Genomic DNA, 23873 nt, shown 5'->3' with positions numbered 1-23873 from the left:
TCAGTGCGAGGTCTGGACTTCAGCGTGAGGTCTGGACTTCAGCGTGAGGTCTGGACTTCAGTGTGAGGTCTGGACTTCAGCCTGAGGTCTGGACTTCAGCCTGAGGTCTGGACTTCAGCGTGAGGTCTGGACTTCAGCCTGAGGTCTGGACTTCAGCCTGAGGTCTCCTGAGGTCTGGTGAGGTCCGGTGAGGTCTGGTGAGGTCTGGTGAGGTCTGGTGAGGTCCAGTGAGGTCCAGTGAGGTCCAGTGAGGTCCGGTGAGGTCCGGTGAGGTCCGGTGAGGTCCGGTGAGGTCCGGTGAGGTCCGGTGAGGTCCGGTGAGGTCTGGTGAGGTCTCCTGAGGTCTGGTGAGGTCTGGTGAGGTCTGGTGAGGTCTCCTGAGGTCTGGTCATGTGACTCGTACCTTGCAGAAGAGTCGAGGGTCGAGCCGCGTGAGCTTTGGAGGCATGAACTTCTGGTACATGTTGTAGAGCTCGTGAAACGGCGCTCGAGACGGGAAACCGCCCTGCATGAGGTCCAGCACCGACACCATGCCTACAACATGTACAACGGGGTCAGAACAGGTGTGACGGGGTCAAAACATGCACAACGGGGTCAGAACATGTGTAACGGGGGTTAAAACATGTGTAACGGGGTCAGAACATGTGTAACGGGGGTTAAACATGTATAACGGGGTCAGAACATGTGTAACGGGGGTTAAAACATGTGTAACGGGGTCAGAACATGTGTAACGGGGGTTAAAACATGTATAACGGGGGCTAAAACATGCACAACGGGGTCAGAACATGTATAACGGGGGTTAAAACATGTGTGACGGGGGTTAAAACATGTGTGACGGGGGTTAAAACATGTATAACGGGGGTTAAAACATGTGTGACGGGGGTTAAAACATGTGTGACGGGGGTTAAAACATGTATAACGGGGGTTAAAACGTGTGTAACGGGGGTTAAAACGTGTGTAACGGGGGTTAAAACATGTGTGACGGGGGTTAAAACATGTATAACGGGGGTTAAAACATGTATAACGGGGGTTAAAACATGTATAACGGGGGTTAAAACATGTGTGACGGGGGTTAAAACATGTATAACGGGGGTTAAAACATGTATAACGGGGGTTAAAACATGTGTGACGGGGGTTAAAACATGTATAACGGGGGTTAAAACATGTGTGACGGGGGTTAAAACATGTGTAACGGGGGTTAAAACATGTGTGACGGGGGTTAAAACATGTATAACGGGGGTTAAAACGTGTGTAACGGGGGTTAAAACGTGTGTGACGGGGGTTAAAACATGTATAACGGGGGTTAAAACATGTATAACGGGGGTTAAAACATGTATAACGGGGGTTAAAACGTGTGTAACGGGGGTTAAAACATGTGTAACGGGGGTTAAAACGTGTGTAACGGGGGTTAAAACGTGTGTGACGGGGGTTAAAACATGTGTAACGGGGGTTAAAACATGTATAACGGGGGTTAAAACATGTGTGACGGGGGTTAAAACATGTATAACGGGGGTTAAAACATGTGTGACGGGGGTTAAAACATGTATAACGGGGGTTAAAACATGTATAACGGGGGTTAAAACATGTATAACGGGGGTTAAAACATGTATAACGGGGGTTAAAACGTGTGTAACGGGGGTTAAAACATGTGTAACGGGGGTTAAAACATGTATAACGGGGGTTAAAACATGTGTAACGGGGGTTAAAACATGTGTAACGGGGGTTAAAACATGTGTAACGGGGGTTAAAACATGTATAACGGGGGTTAAAACATGTATAACGGGGGTTAAAACATGTATAACGGGGGTTAAAACATGTATAACGGGGGTTAAAACATGTATAACGGGGGTTAAAACATGTGTAACGGGGGTTAAAACATGTGTAACGGGGGTTAAAACATGTGTAACGGGGGTTAAAACATGTGTAACGGGGGTTAAAACATGTGTAACGGGGGTTAAAACATGTGTAACGGGGGTTAAAACATGTATAACGGGGGTTAAAACATGTGTAACGGGGGTTAAAACATGTGTAACGGGGGTTAAAACATGTGTAACGGGGGTTAAAACATGTGTGACGGGGGTTTAAAACATGTGTGACGGGGGTTAAAACATGTGTAACGGGGGTTAAAAAATGTGTAACGGGGGTTAAAACATGTATAACGGGGGTTAAAACATGTGTGACGGGGGTTAAAACATGTGTAACGGGGGTTAAAACATGTGTAACGGGGGTTAAAACATGTATAACGGGGGTTAAAACATGTATAACGGGGGTTAAAACATGTATAACGGGGGTTAAAACATGTATAACGGGGGTTAAAACGTGTGTAACGGGGGTTAAAACATGTGTAACGGGGGTTAAAACATGTATAACGGGGGTTAAAACATGTGTAACGGGGGTTAAAACATGTATAACGGGGGTTAAAACGTGTGTAACGGGGGTTAAAACATGTGTAACGGGGGTTAAAACATGTATAACGGGGGTTAAAACATGTGTAACGGGGGTTAAACATGTGTAACGGGGGTTAAAACATGTATAACGGGGGTTAAAACATGTGTGACGGGGGTTAAAACATGTGTAACGGGGGTTAAAACATGTGTAACGGGGGTTAAAACATGTGTAACGGGGGTTAAAACATGTGTAACGGGGGTTAAAACATGTATAACGGGGGTTAAAACATGTATAACGGGGGTTAAAACATGTATAACGGGGGCGCGGTGGAGCAGACGCTGCGGTTAAAAAGCTTTAGAGAACATTGTGTTTGGATAAAGGAGGCGCAGAGGTCAGAGACTCGGACAGGTTTAATATAAAAGACACAATCAGGATCATCGAGAGAGGAGGAAATGAGAGGGGGGGAGGGGCAGGGGGAGAGGAGGGGGGAGAGGGGGAGGGAGGGGGGGAGAGAGAGGGGGAGAGAGGGGGAGAGAGAGGGAGGGAGAGGAGGGAGGGGGGGAGAGAGAGGAGGGAGGGAGAGAGAGGAGGGAGAGAGAGGAGGAAATGAGAGGGGGGGAGGGAGGGGGAGAGGAGGGAGGGGGGGGGAGGGGAGAGAGGGGGAGGGAGAGAGGGGGGGAGAGAGAGAGGAGGGAGGGAGGGAGAGAGGGGGGAGGGGGGGGGAGGGGAGAGAGAAATGGTGCCTTTGTAGCCAGGACAAATATACAGGACATATTTTTTTCTCTGATGTTTTTTATATGGAGGCAAATCACTTTTGGGATTTTCTAAAAACTCCATACGTCATGTTTGTGAAGGCTCTCGTTCGTCCAGGGAGGATCCATCATAGAAAAGGTTAAACCATCGACTGGACTGGGGTTTGTAAAGCTGAGGACTGGAGCCGAGTCTAAAGTCAGTTACAGTCTCTGTGTGAGCAGAGGTTCTGAGCTCACCGTGACAGAGCTCTGTGGTATTTGCAGTACTGGCCGGAGCCCTGCAGTAGTATTTGAAGTATTTGCAGTACTGGCCGGAGCCCTGCAGTAGTATTTGAAGTATTTGCAGTACTGACCGGAGCACTGCAGCTGGGAGAGGATCTGAGCTCCTTCGAACTGGTGACTGACCATCTTCAGGTTTGGTTTGATGCAGCGAACGAAGCTGGAGCCCTGGAAACAAACACACTTTAATGAACTGAGAGGATCCTGGACCCGGACCCAGACCCTGATCCAGACCCAGACCCGGACCCGGACCCAACATTTCATCTGACTTTTAATTATATTCAGTTTCAGTCTAGATTCAGGTTTATCCACAGGGAGAAAAGTGTGGTTTTAAGTGTAGCTTTAGGACCGTGTGTGTGAGGACCGTGTGAGGACCGTGTGAGGACCGTGTGAGGACCGTGTGAGTGAGGACCGTGTGAGGACCGTGTGAGGACCGTGTGAGGACCGTGTGAGTGAGGACCGTGTGAGGACCGTGTGAGGACCGTGTGAGGACCGTGTGAGGACCGTGTGAGGACCGTGTGAGGACCGTGTGAGGACCGTGTGAGGACCGTGTGAGGACCGTGTGAGGACCGTGTGAGGACCGTGTGAGGACCGTGTGAGGACCGTGTGAGTGAGGACCGTGTGAGTGAGGACTGTGTGAGTGAGGACTGTGTGAGGACCGTGTGAGGACCGTGTGAGTGAGGACCGTGTGAGGACCGTGTGAGTGAGGACTGTGTGAGGACCGTGTGAGGACCGTGTGAGGACCGTGTGAGGACTGTGTGAGGACCGTGTGAGGACTGTGTGAGGACCGTGTGAGGACCGTGTGAGGACCGTGTGAGGACCGTGTGAGTGAGGACCGTGTGAGGACCGTGTGAGGACTGTGTGAGGACCGTGTGAGGACCGTGTGAGGACCGTGTGAGGACTGTGTGAGGACCGTGTGAGGACCGTGTGAGGACCGTGTGAGGACCGTGTGAGGACCGTGTGAGGACCGTGTGAGGACCGTGTGAGGACCGTGTGAGGACCGTGTGAGGACCGTGTGAGGACCGTGTGAGGACCGTGTGAGGACCGTGTGAGGACCGTGTGAGGACCGTGTGAGGACCGTGTGAGGACCGTGTGAGGACCGTGTGAGGACCGTGTGAGGACCGTGTGAGGACCGTGTGAGGACTGTGTGAGGACCGTGTGAGGACCGTGTGAGGACCGTGTGAGGACCGTGTGAGGACCGTGTGAGGACCGTGTGAGGACCGTGTGAGGACCGTGTGAGGACCGTGTGAGGACCGTGTGAGGACCGTGTGAGGACCGTGTGAGGACCGTGTGAGGACTGTGTGAGGACCGTGTGAGGACCGTGTGAGGACCGTGTGAGGACCGTGTGAGGACCGTGTGAGGACCGTGTGAGGACCGTGTGAGGACCGTGTGAGGACTGTGTGAGGACCGTGTGAGGACTGTGTGAGGACTGTGTGAGGACCGTGTGAGGACTGTGTGAGGACCGTGTGAGGACCGTGTGAGGACCGTGTGAGTGAGGACCGTGTGAGGACCGTGTGAGGACCGTGTGAGGACCGTGTGAGGACCGTGTGAGGACCGTGTGAGGACCGTGTGAGGACCGTGTGAGGACCGTGTGAGGACCGTGTGAGGACCGTGTGAGTGAGGACCGTGTGAGGACCGTGTGAGGACCGTGTGAGGACCGTGTGAGGACCGTGTGAGTGAGGACCGTGTGAGGACCGTGTGAGGACCGTGTGAGGACCGTGTGAGGACCGTGTGAGTGAGGACCGTGTGAGGACCGTGTGAGGACCGTGTGAGGACCGTGTGAGGACCGTGTGAGTGAGGACCGTGTGAGGACCGTGTGAGGACCGTGTGAGGACCGTGTGAGTGAGGACCGTGTGAGGACCGTGTGAGGACCGTGTGAGGACCGTGGGTTCGGGGGGGGGGGGGTTCACTGACCGTGCTGCGCAGCTTCTCCAGGAGGAGGTTGAGTTGAGTCTGTGGGAAAACGACACAAACCGTCAGTGATTTAACATCGATTCATCAACACGACGACAAGAATCTGAATCCACTCGTTAATGAAACTCTCTGGATTCTGAGCAGAAGCTTCTGGAACGATCCAGCTCACGGGAGAACCTTCTCAGAAACATGAAGAACAATATTTACACAAGTTTCTGTTTGATAATTGATCTGTCAGAAAGTGGTCCAGTCTTTCAACACAAGAAGTTCATCTATAATACAAAACGCAATCGCGAGTAGGGCGGGGCTTAAAGGAACAGGCCACCGTTTTTACATACTGAGATATGTCCTTACCTTAGCTTTGAGGAGTAGTTCGAAATCCGCGCAGTAATCTTCACTTTACTGTGCGGATGCCAAACTCCTCCTGGTATTATTACGCCTTACAATATAGTTCCCCACCCGGCGTCACAACAACGCGAGTGCACGAGACCCGACTGCCGACCCGTGAGAGCTGAACCCCTCATGTTTATCCATAAATATTCCACTGTCTTTTGAATTCTATTTCCTGAGTTTAGCGAAGGAGTACCGGTGCATTAAACACTCCAACTGCAGCTTGTTTGCAATTATTTTTAGCATTATAGTGGCCATAGTTTTTGGATGGGTTGGGAACCACTGGTCTACTCAGTGCGGGTCCACAGCTGTACTGAGTGACGGGTTATAGGGACTAACGCATAATCTCAGAATATCAAATGTGGAGACTAGCTGAGACCCGGCTGAGACCCGGCCGAGGTGGAGCTGGTTCGGGGCCGAGGTGGAGCCGGTTTGGGGCCGAGGTGGAGCTGGTTTGGGGCCGAGGTGGAGCTGGTTCGGGGCCGAGGTGGAGCCGGTTCGGGGCTGAGGTGGAGCCGGTTCGGGGCCGAGGTGGAGCCGGTTCGGGTCCGAGGCGGCGCAGATGGAGACAGACGGAGCTGACGAGACGATAAATGAAGCATCTGGACAAATCCATCATGTTTGAAACGGCGCTTTGTCCAGGAGACTCAGACTGAGATCAGACTGAGAGCCTTTGTGCGACGCTTCTGAATCACACAGATTTTCTTCATCCTTCGCTCCCGGTCCAGGTTTCGTTCGAAATAGAAATGTTTTGTGACCAGGATTGATTTCATTTGTGTCGAGTCTGTGACAAAGAGCTAAATAAAAATGAAAATAAATGGATTTCTGGGATCACGACACATTCCACATGAACAAACCAGTGTGGACTTTCAAATGTGGAATCCAGAGCAGTCACATCGAAACTGCAGTTTGTGATCTGCACTTTTACAATATCGGGTTTGTCTCCAATGCCAAGAAATGGGGAAGAAAATGGAAGAAATTTTGAAACAAATTGGGGGAAAAAAGGAAACAAAATTGATAGAGAAATAAATATCGAGAGATTCCTTTTTGTCGATGTCACTCAGCTCTTTCCTGAAGCTCCCGTCTCCGTCCTGTGATTTTAAGATTTAAAGCCTGAATAAAAGCGGCGTGTTCAGCCCCAGGAGAGTTCTTAATAACCCCCTTAATAACTCTTAATAACTCTCTTATTAACTGTTAATAACGCCCTTAATAACTCTTAATAACGCCCTTAATAACTCTCTTATTAACTCCCTTAATAACCCCCTTAATAACCCCCTTATTAACTCTTCCTGAGAGTGTTTATGGAGGAAACGCCGGTGACTTCGCGATTTCGCCGAGACGAGTCCAATTAACTCGTTTTGAGCCTGACTCCTGAAAAACCCTGAACCTCAGCAGAACGAGGCGCTAATGAGGATCAGACTGGCCAAACATGAAGCAGCATTTTCATAACCACACATGGTTTTAATGCACGGTCCACAGAAACGACCCGGACGAGGCGAGGACGAGGACGAGGCGAGGACGAGGCGAGGACGAGGCGAGGACGAGGCGAGGACGAGGCGAGGAGAGGACGAGGAGAGGACGAGGCGAGGACGAGGAGAGGATGAGGACAAGGCGAGGACGAGGACGAGGCGAGGACGAGGAGAGGACGAGGCGGGACGCTGCAGGAGGAAAGCGGGACTTTCCCTTTGGAGGTTTAACTCAGTCAGAGGTTTATCCAGGAAGCAAATCCAGCATTTTGGAAAATTTTTAAAAATCTTTTCCAATTTTTAAATTTTTACTTTTTAATGTTAAAATTGAATTTTTTTAAATTTTAATTTCAAATCTTAAAATTAAATTTTTAAAATTTAAAATTTAAAATTTAAAATTTTAACATTTTTACATTTTTAAGTTTTAATCTTAAAATTTTTAATTTTTAACTTTTTAATATCAGAAACCGGAGAAAAGTTCTAAAAGTTTTGAACACTTTGGAACAGTTTGCAAAATTGCCCTTAAAAAAAGAAAATCAAAATATTCCCCCAAAAATTGGAAAAGAACAAAGAAAGGACTATTGAATAAACTTGTTTTTTATTTTTGAAAATTTTGATTATTTTTTGTTTTTGGCACTTTTCCAAACTTTTCAAAAATATATAAACATTGTATTATTTTTTATTTTTCATTTTAAAGAGGGGGTGTTCTGCTTTAAAGAGGGGGTGTTCTGCTTTAAAGAGGGGGTGTTCTGCTTTAAAGAGGGGGTGTTCTGCTTTAAAGAGGGGGTGTTCTGCTTTAAAGTGGGGGTGTTCTGCTTTAAAGAGGGGGTGTTCTGCTTTAAAGAGGGGGTGTTCTGCTTTAAAGAGGGGGTGTTCTGCTTTAAAGAGGGGGTGTTCTGCTGTAAAGAGGGGGTGTTCTGCTTTAAAGAGGGGGTGTTCTGCTTTAAAGAGGGGGTGTTCTGCTTTAAAGAGGGGGTGTTCTGCTTTAAAGAGGGGGTGTTCTGCTTTAAAGAGGGCGTGTTCTGCTTTAAAGAGGGGGTGTTCTGCTTTAAAGAGGGGGTGTTCTGCTTTAAAGAGGGGGTGTTCTGCTTTAAAGAGGGGGTGTTCTGCTTTTTCCAGTCCCATAGCACCAGTCTATATCTCACTACAATGATGACAAACCTTCTGTTGGTCTGTAAATGCAGTAAATTAGAATAACTGCCTTGTATAAAATGTCTCTCTCAAAATGGCTGTAGTGAATGTCTTGAAATAGGCCTCTGTCTCTTTAAGAACCTCTGAGCCTTTAGACACGCCCCCTCCACACGCTGTCTGTGGCATCAGTGGGGAGGGGGTTCTGCTGAGGAGCAGTGGTTGGTTACTCGGCTGGTGACCAAAGCTCGGAGGCGTCTCCAGGAGGTGGGGGCGTTCCTAGGAGGACTCAGGCAAACCTATCCCTAAAATGGCCGCCATCAGAGTTTTTACAGATTACTCAGAAATACGTGAATGTGCCAAGGCAACACTTCAGCCATGTTTTTAATGAGGGAGTGACAGAATAACAGGATGGAAAGATTGAAAAAGTCCATTTTGCATAATACACCCCTTTAAGAAAAAAAAATAAAAATGTTCCAATTTTTTTTTTAAATGCTTGGGAAAAGTTTTGGAACAGTTTGTAAAATGTCCAACATGTCTGTGTCTCCCTGGTCTTTCCTCATTCACTCTGACATGTTTGGTATCCACGTGTAGCACGAACGCTGGTTTATTCCAAAACTAAACCAGATCCCAAACCCCTCAGAGCAAAACCAACATGTCACAAAATAAACCCACACATTTAACCCTGACTGAACATTATTATTGTTATTTTTATATGAAACACAAACACAGCAGAATCCTGGCTCTGAGACCGTTTCCTTTTCCCTGCAGTGTTTTAGGCTTTGTTTCTCCGTCGCCTCAGGTTAAATCTCAGTGTTTTTCTTCAAACTGAGCTCAGAAACTGTGGTGGAGGAAAAAACCCTTGGGCTGCTGCTCTGAAGAACTCTCCACAAACCTTCTCCCTGATCCTCCACGTCAGAAACACCAGGTTTAAATGTCGGGCTTTAGGCAGATTTTAGATCTGGTTTAGTTTCTGTTTAGAGGCGGATATTCACATCAGAGCTGATGAACCGTGTGGATTCATGTTCCTGGTTCTTCAGAGCTGATGAACCGTGTGGATTCATGTTCCTGGTTCTTCAGAGCTGATAAACCGTGTGGATTCATGTTCCTGGTTCTTCAGAGCTGATAAACCGTGTGGATTCATGTTCCTGGTTCTTCAGAGCTGATGAACCGTGTGGATTCATGTTCTCGTTCTTCAGAGCTGATGAACCGTGTGGATTCATGTTCTTGTTCTTCAGAGCTGATAAACCGTGTGGATTCATGTTCTCGTTCTTCAGAGCTGATGAACCGTGTGGATTCATGTTCCTCGTTCTTCAGAGCTGATGAACCGTGTGGATTCATGTTCCTCGTTCTTCAGAGCTGATGAACCGTGTGGATTCATGTTCCTGGTTCTTCAGAGCTGATGAACCGTGTGGATTCATGTTCTCGTTCTTCAGAGCTGATGAACCGTATGGATTCATGTTCTCGTTCTTCAGAGCTGATGAACCGTGTGGATTCATGTTCTCGTTCTTCAGAGCTGATAAACCGTGTGGATTCATGTTCTTGTTCTTCAGAGCTGATGAACCGTGTGGATTCATGTCCTCGTTCTTCAGAGCTGATGAACCGTGTGGATTCATGATCCTCGTTCTTCAGAGCTGATAAACCGTGTGGATTCATGTCCTCGTTCTTCAGAGCTGATAAACCGTGTGGATTCATGTTCCTGGTTCTTCAGAGCTGATGAACCGTGTGGATTCATGTTCTCGTTCTTCAGAGCTGATAAACCGTGTGGATTCATGTTCTCGTTCTTCAGAGCTGATAAACCGTGTGGATTCATGTTCTCGTTCTTCAGAGCTGATGAACCGTGTGGATTCATGTCCTCGTTCTTCAGAGCTGATAAACCGTGTGGATTCATGTCCTCGTTCTTCAGAGCTGATGAACCGTGTGGATTCATGTTCCTGGTTCTTCAGAGCTGATAAACCGTGTGGATTCATGTCCTCGTTCTTCAGAGCTGATAAACCGTGTGGATTCATGTTCCTGGTTCTTCAGAGCTGATGAACCGTGTGGATTCATGTTCTCGTTCTTCAGAGCTGATAAACCGTGTGGATTCATGTTCTCGTTCTTCAGAGCTGATAAACCGTGTGGATTCATGTTCCTGGTTCTTCAGAGCTGATGAACCGTGTGGATTCATGTTCTCGTTCTTCAGAGCTGATAAACCGTGTGGATTCATGTTCTCGTTCTTCAGAGCTGATAAACCGTGTGGATTCATGTTCTCGTTCTTCAGAGCTGATGAACCGTGTGGATTCATGTCCTCGTTCTTCAGAGCTGATAAACCGTGTGGATTCATGTCCTCGTTCTTCAGAGCTGATGAACCGTGTGGATTCATGTTCCTGGTTCTTCAGAGCTGATAAACCGTGTGGATTCATGTCCTCGTTCTTCAGAGCTGATAAACCGTGTGGATTCATGTTCCTGGTTCTTCAGAGCTGATGAACCGTGTGGATTCATGTTCTCGTTCTTCAGAGCTGATAAACCGTGTGGATTCATGTTCTCGTTCTTCAGAGCTGATAAACCGTGTGGATTCATGTTCTCGTTCTTCAGAGCTGATGAACCGTGTGGATTCATGTCCTCGTTCTTCAGAGCTGATAAACCGTGTGGATTCATGTTCCTCGTTCTTCAGAGCTGATGAACCGTGTGGATTCATGTTCCTGGTTCTTCAGAGCTGATGAACCGTGTGGATTCATGTTCCTGGTTCTTCAGAGCTGATGAACCGTGTGGATTCATGTTCCTCGTTCCTCAGAGCTGATGAACCGTGTGGATTCATGTTCCTCGTTCTTCAGAGCTGATGAACCGTGTGGATTCATGTTCTCGTTCTTCAGAGCTGATAAACCGTGTGGATTCATGTTCTGGTTCTTCAGAGCTGATAAACCGTGTGGATTCATGTTCTCGTTCTTCAGAGCTGATGAACCGTGTGGATTCATGTTCCTCGTTCCTCAAAGCTGATAAACCGTGTGGATTCATGTTCTGGTTCTTCAGAGCTGATAAACCGTGTGGATTCATGTTCCTCGTTCTTCAGAGCTGATGAACCGTGTGGATTCATGTTCCTCGTTCCTCAAAGCTGATAAACCGTGTGGATTCATGTTCCTCGTTCTTCAGAGCTGATAAACCGTGTGGATTCATGTTCTCGTTCTTCAGAGCTGATGAACCGTGTGGATTCATGTTCTCGTTCTTCAGAGCTGATGAACCGTGTGGATTCATGTTCCTCGTTCTTCAGAAACCATCATAAACCCTGATGAACAGGAGGTGCTGAAGTGCAGATATTGTTCATATAAAACCCTGATTTGGAGAAAACGACGCTGATCTAAAGCTCTGACTCACCGCGATAATAAACCATCTCATTCATCTCACAAATATAAACCGCTCTTCATTCTCCGTCTCATAAATCCACCGCCGGTCGAGAGGCTCCCGTTTCCGTGGAAACGCCTGGAGCGGCGGCGGCGGCCGGGCTGCGAGCCGCCGCTGAAGGACCCTCACGAGGAGCAGAGGCATTTCCGAGGTTAAGAATAGAACCGGGCAAGAGGAACACACATGAAAACCAGGACCTGCTCATGGCTTTACCTCAATCTAAGCTAAGATCAACCTCCTACAGTGGTAATTTTGACAACATGTTTTATTTTAGTTTTAGTCTTTTGACTAAAATGTCATTTAATTTTAGTCTAGTTTTAGTCGACTAAACTTAAGACTAATGTAGTGGACTTTGCATTGATAATATTGATTCTAATCATGTTTAATGTTGTTCCTCTGCTTCATGTTTCTGCTCCACATGAACAAAGCTCAGAGCTGATCCTTTAAACATGATCTGAGGCTCTTTCAGACGCTCAATACAAGTTTGGATGATTTTAGTCTCTCCTTTTCACTTTTATTTAGTCTGATTTTAGTCGACTCAAACATCTGGACATTTTAGTCACAGTTTTAGTCTCATGAGAAACTTTTCATTTAGTTTTAGTCCAATTTTAGTCACAAAAATATCACTTTGACTAAAATTAAGACTAAATACTTTAGTCGACGACATTAACCCTGCCCTCCTACAGGCTCCAGTCCAGCTTTACCCAAATCCATAAGGTCCATACGCTTAAAGTGCAACGCCTCATTTGAAAGCTAAGACCTACAAAACTCATGTTGTCACCGTCTATTTTCAATATCGGCCAAAACCAGGCGATGGTGTAAACGGCTCCCACCCCTATTTTACATGTTTTATGTCACAAACTCATCATTTGGGAACCGTAAGAGACAGAGACGAGGCCGGTCTGAAGTCCGATATATCGAGGAGGAAAGTATCGCGATAAACGATATTATTGAGTCGAACGATACGAGACACTGTCGACTCTCACGTATCGACTAAACCAGGGGGGCCCAAAGTGGGACACAGTTCTGTTGACCCGCCAGAGAGTGACCTACCTTTGCTCTGCGTGTGGTTAAAGGGGGGGTATTCTGCAAAATGGACTTTTTCCAGCTTTCCATCCTGTTATCCTGTCACTCCCTCATTAAAAACATGGCTGAAGTGTTGCCTTGGCACATTCACGTATTTCTGAGTAATCTGTAAAAACTCTGATGGCGGCCATTTTAGGGATAGGTTTGCCTGAGTCCTCCTAGGAACGCCCCCACCTCCTGGAGACGCCTCCGAGCTTTGGTCACCAGCCGAGTAACCGACCACTGCTCCTCAGCAGAACCCCCTCCCCACTGATGCCACAGACAGCGTGTGGAGGGGGCGTGTCTAAAGGCTCAGAGGTTCTTAAAGAGACAGAAGCCTATTTCAAGACATTCACTACAGCCATTTTGAGAGAGACATTTTATACAAGGCAGTTATTCTAATTTACTGCATTCACAGACCAACAGAAGGTTTGTCATCATTGTAGTGAGATATAGACTGGTGCTATGGGACTGACAAAAGCAGAACACCCCCTCTTTAAAGCAGAACACCCCCTCTTTAAAGCAGAACACCCCCTCTTTAAAGCAGAACACCCCCTCTTTAAAGCAGGACACCCCCTCTTTAAAGCAGAACACCCCCTCTTTAATGCTAACTCTCTATTCATTCTCAATGGTAAATATGGATGCAGTACACTTTTTGGCCACCAGCGTCAAATTGGGGGCGCTGTTTCACTCCTTTCACAAACACTGTTGTGGAGTCTTGGTGTTTATTAATCACAGTGTTGTAGCATCAACTTTCACAGTTTTTCAACTTTTATTGCAAAGGTTGTTACGTCGACAACAGCACATGTTAAAAAGTGACTTATAAAAGAATTGATGCTGAACTGACACTTTCAAAATGATCTAATGTGGCATTTTCTTTGAGTTAACCTCTTCACTCCCGCCTGAACCGAGAGGATCTTTTTCCTCACGTCATCAGATATTTTTCCCATCATTTTCTTGTTGGGTGTTCAGCTCATTTTTGTAACTTTATTGTCATTTTTTTGTCCAATTTTTGTCCATTTCTTTTTGACATTTTTATCACTTTTTCCTCAATTTTTCGTCACTTTTTGTCACATTTCCATCATTGTTTTCGTCTCAGTTTTGTAGCTATTTTCTCCCCTTTTTTCCAGACGCTTTTGGATTGGGGTAAAGCCAAACTGGAGGAAATGTGCTCGGTTCAGGCGGGAGTTAAGGGGTTAAAGAATGAGGTAAAGTTACTGCAGGTGCTGCAGATACAGGTGTTTTTTTGTTTGTTTGTTTTTTGCACTAATTGCTACAAGTGTTGATTTTGTTATTTGCATAGATAGAATCAAATGCAAATGTAGCTATAGAACAGATAAAGTTTATATATTTGCAGTTATGTGTGTTTTTCGTGCTTGACATCGCCGTGTTTGTCCCACGACTCGGAGACAAAAAGTTTGGGCCCCGCTGTAGTAAACGTGAATGTTCAGCGCCCCCTGCTGTCCAACACTGACACATGTAGAAGCTTCACACACAGGATTTTAGACCAGACGCTTCGAAAATCGGCCTCAGAAAAACCCACATATCGCCCGATATTTCTATGTATTTCTAAGATTGAAACCTTTACAACAGGGGAGGCAAGTTTACCCAGGGGAGGGCCGGTTTTTCTTCATCGTCAAAACACCAAGGGCCGGACCCTCCAATTAAAGCAATTGAAGTAAAGCGTCACTTCCTACATGTGCCAGTGTTGTACATCAGACACACTGGAAAATGATCCAATGAAATTAAAATTCGCTGGAATAAAGTTTTGTTTATGTTAATTTGAGTCTGTTTGAACTAATGTAAGATCGGATAAAAACACCAAGGCCAATGGAACAAATAGAAATCTCCCAAATTAACTTTTACTGTATTTTTCTTTATTTTTCACTGGAAATATACAAAATAATCTGAATTAAGAAAAAACCTGTGCTAGTTCCATTGGAATGAATAGGCTTTATCTGCTTTAAGGCCGGACCAAATCCACTCAATCTTTAGATTTAATCTCTTAATTCAAGTAGATTTAAATCATTTCTTGGTATTCTTAGAGTGTTCTTTTAGGATTATGGCCTAAAGGCTGCTCTGCGAAGACATTTTAAGGACAGTATTTTTCACATTTCTTCAGTACTTTAACAGGCATTTCATCTCTGATTTGGGTCATAATATTTCTCAAAATCATCTTGAGGGCCAGAGTTTGATGATGGAGGGCCGGTTTTGGCCCCCGGGCCTGACGTTGCCTACCCCTGCTTTACGATGATAAATGTTTAACTTTATGCCAGGGGGGTCCAAACTGAGGGCCACATTCAAAAACATACACAAACAACTGGGCCAGTAGAGTCAGATATGTAACTGTACCTCTGCTGTGTTCAAGTTAGCAAACTCAATGACATGTAAACTAGGCTTTTTAATTTAAAAAACAGCTTTCTATTAATGGGCCGTTTAAAAGTGGGCCGCGGGCCGCAATTGGCTCGCGGGCCGTAGTTTGGACACCCCCGCTTTAGGCTATTTGAGAAATTCAAAACAACGACAACATCAAATTAAACTGCTTAAAATATCGACTATCGGCCATGGAAACCCCCTTCATATCGGGATCGTATCGGCCCCCGGAATCGGTATCGGCCCGAGTTTTTACGGCAAAGAGAATGTGACAAAAGTGCAACAACAAAACAACCAAGGAAGAGGTTGTTTTCCTTGGTTGTTCTTAGCTTTCAAATGTGCCCCTGCAGTGAGAAGGTGAAGGCGTTAAACTGGGAGTTCTCAGGTCAAGGTTGGATTTGGGTAAAGCTGAGCTGGGGTTAGAGGAAGGTGGAGAGTCGTCGTCGGCGGCGGCGGCGTGCGCTCGTGTGCGGTCGGACGGCGTTGCCGCGGCGACGGCGTGCGAGTAAAGCGGCTGAGTCACGGACTGAAAACGGTCGCTTCAGGAACAACGTGAGCGGACTTTAAAGTCGGCCCATTGACGAGGATTCTACATTTCCTGTTTCCACCAGGGAGATAAGAGGGGGGGGGGGGGGGGGGGGGGGGAGAGAGAGGAGAGGGGGAGGAGAGAGGAGGGGGGGGGAGAGGAGGGAGGAGGGGGGGGGGAGAGGAGGGAGGAGGGGGGAGAGGAGAGAGAGAGGAGAGAGAGAGAGGAGGGGGGGAGAGAGGGGGGGAGGAGGGGGGAGAGGAGAGAGAGAGAAAGGAGAGAGAGGGGGAGAGAGGAGAGGACGGGGGAGAGAGGGGGGAGAGGAGAGAGAGAGAAAGGAGAGAGAGGGGGAGGAGAGAGAGGAGAGAGAAAGGAGAGAGAGGGGGAGAGAGGAGGAGAGGACAGAGGAGAGGAGGGGGGAGGAGAGGAAGGGGGGAGAGAGGGGGGGAGAGGAGAGAGAGAGAAAGGAGAGAGAGGAGGGGGGGGAGGAGAGAGAGGAGAGAGGGGGAGAGAGGGGGGAGAGGACAGAGGGAGGACAGAGGGTGGAGGAGAGAGAGGAGAGGGGGGAGACAGAGGAGAGAGAGGAGAGAGAGGAGAGAGAGGGAGAGAGAGGGAGAGAGGGGGGAGGGGGGAGGAGAGAGAGGAGAGAGAGGAGGAGAGGAGAGAGAGGGGGAGAGGGGGGAGGGGGGAGGAGAGAGAGGAGAGAGAGGAGGAGAGGAGAGAGAGGGGGAGAGAGGAGGAGACAGAGGAGAGAGAGGAGAGAGAGGAGAGAGAGGGAGAGAGGGGGGAGGGGGGAGGAGAGAGAGGAGAGAGAGGAGAGAGAGGAGAGAGAGGAGAGAGGGGGGATGGAGAAAGGGATGAGGAGAGAGAGGAGAGGGGGAGAGAGGGTGGAGGGGGAGGAGAGGAAGGAGAGAGAGGAGGAGAGGAGGAGAGGGGGAGAGAGGAGGGGGAGAGGACAGAGGGAGGACAGAGGGTGGAGGGGGGAGGATTGTAGATGCGACCGATCTCAGAAATGACCTCTGTCCAAGGGCGGTTGCCACGGCAACTCGAGCGCTCGGATAAACGTTCTGAGCTGCAGATTTGGGAGGCATCAGGTCGAGTTAGACAGAGGACATGTTTGTGGAGGCTCTCGTTCGTCCAGGGAGTTCCCATCGCAGGAAAGGTTCAATCATCGACTGGACCGGGTTTGGTGAAGTCCAGGATGTTTGGCTTCTCCTCAGCTCAACATCCCCTGATCTGACCGGCCGTGATAGAGCGGGCCCCCCTCTGCCCCCCCCCCCACACCCCTGTCCCCCCCCCCCCCCCTCTGCCCCCCCCCCGGCCGTGATAGAGCGGGGCCCCCTCTGCCCCCCCACACCCCTGTCCCCCCCCGCCCCCTCTGCCCCCGTTTTGGCGTTTTTACAGGCGCTTTATTTGGCATTTAGATTCAAATGAAAACTATCATCAAAGATAAATAACTCTCTCCAGCGTGAGCTCAGAGACGTGCAGACAGTGGGTCAGCCCGGTGTCCGAACACCAAAAAAACAAAAACGAGTCAGATACGTATTATTTAAAGGGACTATACAGAGTTTAAAGAGGGGGTATTATGCTTTTTTCAGCCACACAGCACCAGTCTATATCACACTACAATGATGACCAAACCTTCTGTTGGTCTGTAAATGCAGTAAATTAGAATAACTGCCTTGTATAAAATTGCTCTTTCAAAATGGCGGTAGCAAATGACTTGAAATAGGCCTCTGTCTCTTTAAGAACCTCTGACCCTTTCCGACACGCCCCCTCCACACGCTGTCTGTGGCATCACAACAACACTGCGCTTGTCTCAACAGTGTTGAAACTACGATCGGTGCATTTTATTTTTTATTGTTGGAAAGGAGCTACTGTTTATCACTTTGTGAACAATGGCCACACAGGATATTATTTGGAGACGAACCTTCCACACCGGACGCTTGGAAGGGGCTCTTGCCTGAAAAATAACTGCTGTTTGGAGGCTATCTCTTTGCATCTGCCATGCCCTATGGATCTCTAACTATACCCCCATGGACGACACCAGGATCTGCAGGAGCCCATACGATTCAAAAGACGGACATTATCTGTGCAGGTGGACAATGGTTTTTTCGAGGTTACCCGTTAGCTTGTTATAATCGACTACAGCTCATTGTTGATGAAAAGTCTGTAATAAACCACACATGTGTAAAGCCAGGCTCATTGTGTGATCATCGTAAAGGCTGCTTCAAGTAGTTGCCTGCTTTATTGACGTTATTTGTGCATAATATGCTGCCTGTTTTCAATGAATGTTGTGAAGGTGAAGGTTGTTAGCTTGTCGCGGCTAATAGTGCCTTAGCTCCGGGAGAAACCACTCAGCTACGACTCACTGTAGATGAAATGTGAGCAGTAAACTACGAAATCAACAAACCAGGCTCCGTGTGTCATCATCATAAAGGCTGCTTTAAGCAGTTGCCTGTTTTAGTGACGTTTTCAATGCATAATATGCTGCTTGTATTCAGTGAATTTTCCCGTTAGCCTATCGCGGCTAGCTTGTTAGCTCCGGGAGAAAACCACTCGGCTACGACTCACTGTAGATGAAATGTGAGCAATAAACTACACAATCAACAAGCCAGGCTCCGTGTGTGATCATTGTTAAGGCTGCTTCAAGCAGTTGCCCGTTTAGTGACGTTTTCAATGCATAATATGCTGCTTGTATTTAGTGAATTTTCCCGTTAGCTTGTCGCGGCTAGCTTGTTAGCTCCGGGAGAAAGCCACTCGTCTATGACCCATTGTAGATGAAATGTGAGCAATAAACTTCCAAATCAACAAGCCTGGCTCCGTGTGTGATCATTGTTAAACGGTTCTTTATGTGTGTGGTGGTTTTATTGACTTTATTTGTGCATATTTCTCGTTTTCACGTGATGACTCGAGGTTTAGCTTAGCATTAGCTTTCTCCGGAGGCTCTGTGCATCATCAAGGCCCAGCGCAGAACCAGACACTGAAATAAGTGTTCTTGTCACCGGTTTTAATCCTGGGTGTTTCGGTAACAGAAACACTGATGTGTGTCTTTGTAAAAGTTTCAGAACTGCTGTAACTCCGGTTCACAACACATGAAGCTAATCCTCCATGATGACTCTGTTTACATCTTAGGGCTAGACACTGCGGGGAGGGGGTTCTGCTGAGGAGCAGTGGTTGGTTACTCGGCTGGTGACGAAAGGTCAGAGGCGTATCCTGGAGGTCGGAGGCGTTTCCTGAAGGAATCAGGCGTTTTATCCCTAAAATGGCCGCCATCAGAGTTTCTACAGATTACTCGAAAATACGTGAATGTGCTAAGGCAACACTTCAGGCATGTTTTTAATGAGGGAATGACTTAATAACATGATGTAAAGCTTGAAAAAGTCCATTTTGCATAATAGGCCCCCTTTAAAAATGTTAAATGTATTTTCCTCCCCCACATGTTCCATGTCCTCATGTGTAGAATGAGCTCAGACTCATTCACCACAACTGCCTCTACATCCTGCCCTGTCACTCAGAATGGTGTTAATTCGGGTCCGAGGTGCCGTCATTAACATAGAAGCTGCAGTTACACGTCTGACCTGAGGTGGCAGCAGTGAGTATAAAATGGCTAACTTGCATCTAGCCCCTTTAACATGGATTTTACAGGAATGGCTTGGATTATTCCAGAGGAAGCTCTCGGTCACTTAAAGGAACGTATGTTCTCACTGAGCTTAGACGAGTTCATGTGTACCTGTCTGGTCTTCACGCGTGTCCTCAGTCACGTGAACACAGATGTGGCAACAACATATCTCAGTACAGAAAAACAGGGGCCTGTTCCTCTAACCGCTCCAGCTAAAGGCTAGCAGCTAACGTTAGCATCTCTTTACCGTAGCTGTTTGTGTTTCTCATGAATAAACCACTTGAACACAAACACACGACTGAAACAGCTGATTTCATTCAGTCGTGTTGAGTTCAAAGACCCGCCTCTGTCTGTTCTTCTCCGTCTCCCCCAGTGCATTGTGGTCTATATTCACCCGTTTAGTGACCACTGATGCTCACTACTTTTCAGAATGCATTGTGGGAGATTTTGAGTGCCCTACTTTTTTCTCTCTGGACATTTGGACACCCCTACAACATGTGACCACTATTTAGTGACTATATAGGGAACATATAGGGAACATATAGTAACTATATAGGGAACATATAGGGAACATATAGTGACTATATAGGGAACATATAGGGAACATATAGTGACTATATAGGGAACATATAGTGACTATATAGGGAACATATAGGGAACATATAGTAACTATATAGGGAACATATAGGGAACATATAGGGAGCCTCCTTTACTCTTCAGTATGCAGTAAACACTGAGACTGAAGTCCCTCCCACAGACCCCGAGGGTCAGACTGAGTCCTGTAGTTTAGGGTGAGGGAGGGGCTGCAGTGAAACCAAACAGCATCTCTTCAAAAGAATGTATCAGCACCACCGGGAGAACATCTCCATCTCCATCAGAAGGCCCACAGTGATGAAGACCACTGCCCACAGTGATGAAGACCAGGAGGTTCAAACACGTAAAAACCTGAAGCTCTGACCTTGAACTTGTTGCCGACGCTGATGAAGCCCAGTTTTCCCGCCTTCTGTTTGGCGTCTTTGTTGTTGTTGTTCTCGAAGAGCTCCCGGACGAAGCGGTCCTTGGACTCGGACACCAGAGACTCCAGAGACATGTGAAGAGCATCGTTGTTCTTCTCCACGAAGCGGGTCTGAGGAGGAGACACAACAGTTAACTACCTCAGATATCGGCCTGGAGATCGGATATCGGACACAGACATCCAGATCGGCCTGGAGATCGGATATCGGACACAAACATCCAGATCGGCCTGGAGATCGGATATCGGACACAAACAGCCACATCAGCCTGGTCCTAATCCAGACTAACATCATTTAGCATGTCCTAAACCCTGATGAAGAGTGTCCTCAACCCTGATGAAGAGTGTCCTAAACCCTGATGAAGAGTGTCCTAAACCCTGATGAAGACTGTCCTAAACCCTGATGAAGAGTGTCCTAAACCCTGATGAAGAGTGTCCTAAACCCTGATGAAGAGTGTCCTAAACCCTGATGAAGACTGTCCTAAACCCTGATGAAGAGTGTCCTGAAGAAGGACACTCTTCATCAGGGTTTTGAAGAGTGTCCTGATGAAGAGTGTTGTGATGAAGAGTGTCCTGGTGAAGAGTGTTGTGATGAAGAGTGTCCTAAACCCTGATGAAGAGTGTCCTAAACCCTGATGAAGAGTGTCCTAAACCCTGATGAAGAGTGTCCTGGTGAAGAGTGTCCTGGTGAAGAGTGTCCTGATGAAGAGTGTCCTAAACCCTGGTGAAGAGTGTCCTAAACCCTGATGAAGACTGTCCTGATGAAGAGTGTCGTGATGAAGAGTGTTGTGATGAAGAGTGTTGTGATGAAGAGTGTCCTGGTGAAGAGTGTCCTGCTGAAGACTGTCCTGATGAAGAGTGTTGTGATGAAGAGTGTTGTGATGAAGAGTGTTGTGATGAAGAGTGTTGTGATGAAGAGTGTCCTGATGAAGAGTGTTGTGATGAAGAGTGTTGTGATGAAGAGTGTCCTGATGAAGAGTGTTGTGATGAAGAGTGTCCTGGTGAAGAGTGTTGTGATGAAGAGTGTTGTGATGAAGAGTGTTGTGATGAAGAGTGTCCTGATGAAGAGTGTCCTGGTGAAGAGTGTTGTGATGAAGAGTGTCCTGGTGAAGAGTGTTGTGATGAAGAGTGTTGTGATGAAGAGTGTCGTGATGAAGACTGTCCTGATGAAGACTGTCCTGATGAAGAGTGTCGTGATGAAGACTGTCCTGATGAAGAGTGTCCTGATGAAGAGTGTTGTGATGAAGAGTGTTGTGATGAAGAGTGTTGTGATGAAGAGTGTCGTGATGAAGACTGTCCTGATGAAGACTGTCCTGATGAAGAGTGTCCTGGTGAAGACTGTCCTGATGAAGAGTGTCGTGATGAAGACTGTCCTGATGAAGAGTGTCCTGATGAAGAGTGTCCTAAACCCTGATGAAGAGTGTCCTAAACCCTGATGAAGAGTGTCCTAAACCCTGATGAAGAGTGTCCTGATGAAGAGTGTCGTGATGAAGAGTGTCCTGATGAAGAGTGTCGTGGTGAAGAGTGTCGTGATGAAGAGTGTCCTGATGAAGACTGTCCTGGTGAAGAGTGTCGTGGTGAAGGGAAGACTTTACCGTCTCGTAACAAACGGCTCCAGCGAAGTGTCGGACGATGAATCCTTCGTCGTCGCGGACGTTTCTGTGAACGGCCAACTTGGACTTCCTGGGAATCTGAGGAACAGGACACGGCATCAGAATCACCTGCAGACCCGGACCCGGACCCGGACCCGGACCAGACCCGGACCAGACCCGGACCCGGACCAGACCCGGACCTAAACCAGACCTAAACCAGACCCGGACCAGACCCAGACCTGGACCAGACCCGGACCTAAACCAGACCTAAACCAGACCCGGACCAGACCCAGACCTGGACCAGACCCGGACCAGACCCGGACCAGACCCGGACCTAAACCAGACCCAGACCCGGACCCGGACCTAAACCAGACCCAGACCCGGACCAGACCCAGACCTGGACCAGACCCGGACCTAAACCAGACCCGGACCCAGACCAGACCCGGACCTAAACCAGACCTAAACCAGACCCGGACCAGACCCAGACCTGGACCAGACCCGGACCCAGACCAGACCCGGACCTAAACCAGACCTAAACCAGACCCGGACCAGACCCAGACCTGGACCAGACCCGGACCCAGACCAGACCCGGACCTAAACCAGACCTAAACCAGACCCGGACCAGACCCGGACCTAAACCAGACCCGGACCAGACCCGGACCAGACCCGGACCTAAACCAGACCCGGACCTAAACCAGACCCGGACCTAAACCAGACCCAGACCTAAACCAGACCCAGACCTAAACCAGACCCGGACCTAAACCAGACCCGGACCTAAACCAGACCCAGACCTAAACCAGACCCAGACCTAAACCAGACCCGGACCTAAACCAGACCCGGACCTAAACCAGACCCGGACCTAAACCAGACCCGGACCCGGACCTAAACCAGACCTAAACCAGACCCGGACCTAAACCAGACCCGGACCTAAACCAGACCCGGACCCGGACCTAAACCAGACCTAAACCAGACCCAGACCTAAACCAGACCCGGACCAGACCCGGACCTAAACCAGACCCAGACCTAAACCAGACCTGGACCTAAACCAGACCTGGACCTAAACCAGACCCAGACCTAAACCAGACCTAAACCAGACCTAAACCAGACCTGGACCTAAACCAGACCCAGACCTAAACCAGACCTGGACCTAAACCAGACCCAGACCTAAACCAGACCCGGACCAGACCCGGACCTAAACCAGACCCAGACCTAAACCAGACCCGGACCTAAACCAGACCCGGACCTAAACCAGACCCAGACCTAAACCAGACCTAAACCAGACCTAAACCAGACCCAGACCTAAACCAGACCCAGACCTAAACCAGACCCGGACCTAAACCAGACCTAAACCAGACCTAAACCAGACCCAAACCAGACCTAAACCAGACCTAAACCAGACCCGGACCTAAACCAGACCTAAACCAGACCCAGACCTAAACCAGACCTAAACCAGACCCAGACCTAAACCAGACCTAAACCAGACCCAGACCTAAACCAGACCCGGACCTAAACCAGACCCGGACCTAAACCAGACCTAAACCAGACCCGGACCTAAACCAGACCCGGACCTAAACCAGACCCGGACCTAAACCAGACCCGGACCTAAACCAGACCCGGACCTAAACCAGACCCGGACCTAAACCAGACCCAGACCTAAACCAGACCCGGACCCGGACCTAAACCAGACCCGGACCTAAACCAGACCCAGACCTAAACCAGACCCAGACCTAAACCAGACCCGGACCTAAACCAGACCTAAACCAGACCCAGACCTAAACCAGACCTAAACCAGACCCAGACTTAAACCAGACCCAGACTTAAACCAGACCCAGACCTAAACCAGACCCGGACCAGACCCGGACCTAAACCAGACCCAGACCTAAACCAGACCCGGACCTAAACCAGACCCGGACCTAAACCAGACCCGGACCCGGACCTAAACCAGACCCGGACCCGGACCAGACCCAGACCTAAACCAGACCCAGACC

At 48.3% G+C, this 23873-nt stretch overlaps 2 protein-coding genes across 2 annotated transcripts in view; both read right to left on the bottom strand.

Moving 5' to 3' along the window:
* The window catches only part of senp6a (SUMO specific peptidase 6a), a 165678-nt gene that overhangs the window by 36425 nt on the left and 105380 nt on the right, over positions 1–23873 (bottom strand). The gene's annotated exons all lie outside the window — the stretch shown is intronic.
* Positions 1–23873, bottom strand: part of LOC306974463 (unconventional myosin-VI-like) — a 139783-nt gene that overhangs the window by 51809 nt on the left and 64101 nt on the right. The window contains exons 16-20 of the mRNA XM_079571714.1: positions 21889–21984; positions 20240–20407; positions 5334–5372; positions 3494–3587; positions 404–534 (exon numbers count right to left, since the gene is read on the bottom strand). Coding sequence (XP_079427840.1) covers positions 404–534; positions 3494–3587; positions 5334–5372; positions 20240–20407; positions 21889–21984 — 528 coding nt within the window. The remainder of the gene's footprint in view (positions 1–403; positions 535–3493; positions 3588–5333; positions 5373–20239; positions 20408–21888; positions 21985–23873) is intronic.

This window comes from Gobius niger (genome assembly GCF_951799975.1).
Source record: "Gobius niger genome assembly, chromosome: 15".
Classification (NCBI taxonomy): Eukaryota; Metazoa; Chordata; class Actinopteri; order Gobiiformes; family Gobiidae; genus Gobius; species Gobius niger.
The sequence above is the reverse complement of the archived record's forward strand: the minus strand, read 5'-3'. Positions and strand labels throughout refer to the sequence as shown.